This window comes from Vigna radiata, chromosome 6 (genome assembly GCF_000741045.1).
Source record: "Vigna radiata var. radiata cultivar VC1973A chromosome 6, Vradiata_ver6, whole genome shotgun sequence".
Taxonomy (NCBI): Eukaryota; Viridiplantae; Streptophyta; class Magnoliopsida; order Fabales; family Fabaceae; genus Vigna; species Vigna radiata.
Genome location: NC_028356.1, coordinates 6,775,371 through 6,779,069, shown reverse-complemented (window position 1 = coordinate 6,779,069; position 3,699 = coordinate 6,775,371). Strand labels below are relative to the sequence as shown.

Here is a 3,699-nt window from a genome sequence, read left to right as displayed (position 1 = left end):
ACAACACCATTTAAACCCAATCACAAAAGAGAAGAGAAAACAATCAACCAAGACAACTAAAACCCACCCGCCCAATGCCAAAAACATGGCATCCAGCAAGCACAATTCACTCTCCCAACGAGAGCACAAACAAAGGGTTTCTCCATCCCAATGAGGGGTTCAGCCTCTGTAACCTACTGTCAAAACATCATAATACTTGTTGGCTGCAAAACCAACGACAAGTGCATATAGCAAGTGATAAATATCGCTTTCTCCAAAGAACTCGTACAACATATGAAAATTCTTCCTTTCATAACACATGACCAACTCTAGAAAAAAAATAAAAGCATTCTCAACGCTGAGTGTGAATCAATTCGAGTGAATAATATTGAAAACTTCTATTGGTACTTTGGCATTAAAATTTAATTTTGGTGTATGTGCTATAAAAGAATTCATGGTTTTTCACTTGATGAATGGTAAACTTTTTTACTTGTGCATGGATAAAAAATTAAATACCCAAAGTTTTATGAATAATATCGAAAACTTCTATTAGTACTCCTTCCAGCAAATTCAGCGGACACGATAGAGGTAGAAAACGAGGGAGACAAGGTGCTAAATATTTAAATAACAATTTCTAAATTTCTAAAGCGATAATGATTAATGCAAAAAAATATTTAGATATCATAAATTTCGTCGTTATATTACTAAATTTTATATCAGGTGGCTGTCGTATTTATAATAAGAAAAAAAAACTAGAAAAATTTAAATGCTGAAAGAATAATAAGAGACTTTACCAATGATTGCTGAAGGTATTAATAATATTAAATAATATTTACTTATAGTATACAAATAAATTTTATATTTGTTGGTTAAATTTAAATGTAACAAAATTAAATAAGTTGTTTTATGGTTAGTTAATTTGTTTAGTGTAAGAATAATGAGTTTATTGTATTCGTTATTAGATAATAATTGTGTTTTGATAAATACTTATATTCACATAAAAAGGTTTATTTGTTAAGAAAGTGAGATGTGAAGAAGCAATTACCTTGAGTGTTTGAATGATAAAAAAAGAAAGTAAAAAATGATTTGTTTTCTAAATAGTGTGTTGGTGTCCAATTTGACAAAGATAATCATTTAAGACAATCGAAGTGAAGATCTCCTTGACTCCCTCAATCGTCAAGGGAGAATTAAAAGTATAGAGTTATATATATAAATATATATTTGTAGGAAGAGAATTAAGGGCATTTGGGTCCTCCTTCCTTGGTCTTCCAGTTGTTGTAGCAAGGACAAACTTGCTTGTTGCCGTATGTACCAGGAGGAACGCATAGACATTTCGCACAACACTTCTCACAGAAAAACATGCATGGCTTCTTGTGTGAAGTTGCAGAGCAACGGTATGTGCACTTCGCTTTACAATCTGTTATTCAATAGCATATTCATCATTATCATCATCATCATCATACAATTTAACCCTAAACCAACATCATTCTTTTTCACCACACCATACCTGAAGGCCGAAGCGTTCCGCTGCGCGTATAAGCCTGAATTCAAACATCACATACACACTTGTTAGAGATTTAATCATTCTGCTTATCTACATTATGTAATGTAATAATATGTACCTGAGCTATACTCGAGAATGAGAGCAACAGAAGCAGAGAGAGGGCAAGCATCATGGGGCTGTAGGAAGCTGCTGCCATGGCTATATGAATGTAAGTTTTTGTTATTTCATTGAGGGATATTTATAGGAATAACACATAAGAGAGTGTCCAACCGAATACGAAAGCTAGTAATGAATCCCGTTGTTTAAGGCGTTGAAAAGGGTGATTGGAAAAAGTTTTATGAGAAAGTGAGCGAAAAACAGAGCCATATCTTTTCTTATGTTTGTTTTTATTCTCTTTTGTCAACACACCAACATGCTCTTTATTCCTATTACTTTTCATTTATAACTCTGTTTATGGTATGATCCCCCAAATCACGTCCTCCTGTGCGGAAGGACACATGTGACTCAACATGCACTTTACTGTTACCGAATATGCATTAATCTACCAGTTTTCAATAATAAAGTACCCTAAAGAAAAACAGAATACACTATATATATTATAAACACACACGCATATTAATTCTTAAATTTTCTCAAGTTTTCATTTCAAAGTAGTTGACACTACTACATTTGTGTTAGGATGAAAAAAAAAAAACTGAGAATTTAGAAATTTTGAATTAAATAAACTTCGGCAGTGAAATATATAATAAAGTCTAAAATAAACTAACACTAAAATCTAAAATAATTAGCAATAAAGTCTAAAATATAATTTTAAATCTTAAACAACACTAGCTAAAAAAACGAATAATAATATTTACGTATTGTTTGTATATATTTAGGGATGGTATTAATCTTAGCCACATTAGATTTTTAGGGTATTGAGGTGAGATAAGAGGGGTTGGTTGGCTGAATACCCTCACCTATCTCAAAATCATGTGTTAAAAGGAAACAAGCCATTTATAGAAAACATATGAATTGATACAAAGAAAAACTCTAAAAATATATTTTTTTTTGGCTAATTCTTTTGATTTGATAATATATTTCCATATGTACACAGACATCAATAAAAATAACAAACCAATTTTATCCAAAAATAGATTCTAAAATATAGGTCCTTCAAAATAAGAGTGAATAAAATTAAATAGAAAATTACTCATTTTATCATATATATATATATATATATATATATATATATATATATATATATATATATATATGAGATAAGATAAGATGCTTTACATTAGAGAAACTCAACAACCATGTTATTAAACAAATGAGAGAGAACAAATTTGTTATAAGATTGAAAGGAAGATGCTTAAGTATTTTTATGATAGAAATCATATTTGAGGAATGTGGTGTAGGTCACCATATGGGTCTTAAGTCGTAATGAAGTGAAGTAATTGAAATGTAGTTGGCGACATCATAACTAGGTTTTGTTTCGACGAGGTAAGGGTGCAGGGTGAAGGCATAGAGGTAAGAAGAAACGGAAAGAAAGTCCTTTCTTAATATGCAATTATGAAACTCTAATTTTGGTGGAAAGGATCTACCACGTGGCATCTTCTCATTGGCCTCAAATAATCTCACAGTGTCATGTCAAATATATTTGTACGAATCATCAAGTTTTTGTCGACGGGACAAGTTTGCCGTTAGCTTTTTTAACACCATAAGCAAAAAGGACTTAGTGAACCATTTTTACAAAATACAGGACGATATTGAACTTTAAAAAAAAGAAAGAACAACTTTGAACAGACTTCACAAATTGAAAGACCAAAATAGATATTAAACCAATATAATATTTACAATTAAACAACGTTGTAAGTAAATCATTTGAAAAAAAAAACAAACTAGTTCAATTCTTGTAATTATTCATCAAAAAATATTTATATAAATTTGTATCTTATGAACAAATATTTTCTTTCAAATTTTAAAACAAAAAGATTTTTTAAAGGAAGAGTTTAATGAATTCGTCAAGTGTTTACACGTTACGAAATATATAGAACACTTTTTATACTACAAATTAAAAGAAAGATTGAATAATATAATACTTTATCAGTATGACAATATGCAAAATTGTGATTTAAAAAAAATTAAAAACCTTTAAAACCAAAAGTTATGAAATTAGTTTCTTCAGGTACTATATAAATATTGTTATAATGGTAATATATTGTTTTTTTTTT

The 3,699-nt window shown here is 29.7% G+C and overlaps 1 protein-coding gene across 2 annotated transcripts; it reads right to left on the bottom strand.

The window, feature by feature from the left end:
• Positions 1-883: 883 nt before the first annotated feature.
• On the bottom strand, positions 884-2,005 carry LOC106764396 (protein RSI-1-like). 2 transcript variants are annotated; one of them, XM_014648684.2, is made up of 4 exons: positions 1,602-2,005; positions 1,487-1,520; positions 1,220-1,396; positions 884-1,118 (listed from the first exon to the last, which is right to left on the bottom strand). In XM_014648684.2, exons 1-4 carry the CDS (start codon positions 1,677-1,679, stop codon positions 1,114-1,116), a joined length of 294 nt encoding a protein of 97 aa, XP_014504170.2. In that variant the 5' UTR covers positions 1,680-2,005; the 3' UTR covers positions 884-1,113. The 2 variants fall into 2 exon arrangements, with proteins under 2 accessions (XP_014504170.2, XP_014504169.1); XM_014648683.2 differs by lacking the exon at positions 884-1,118 and having other exon boundaries at positions 1,127-1,396; positions 1,602-1,969.
• Positions 2,006-3,699: the final 1,694 nt, after the last annotated feature.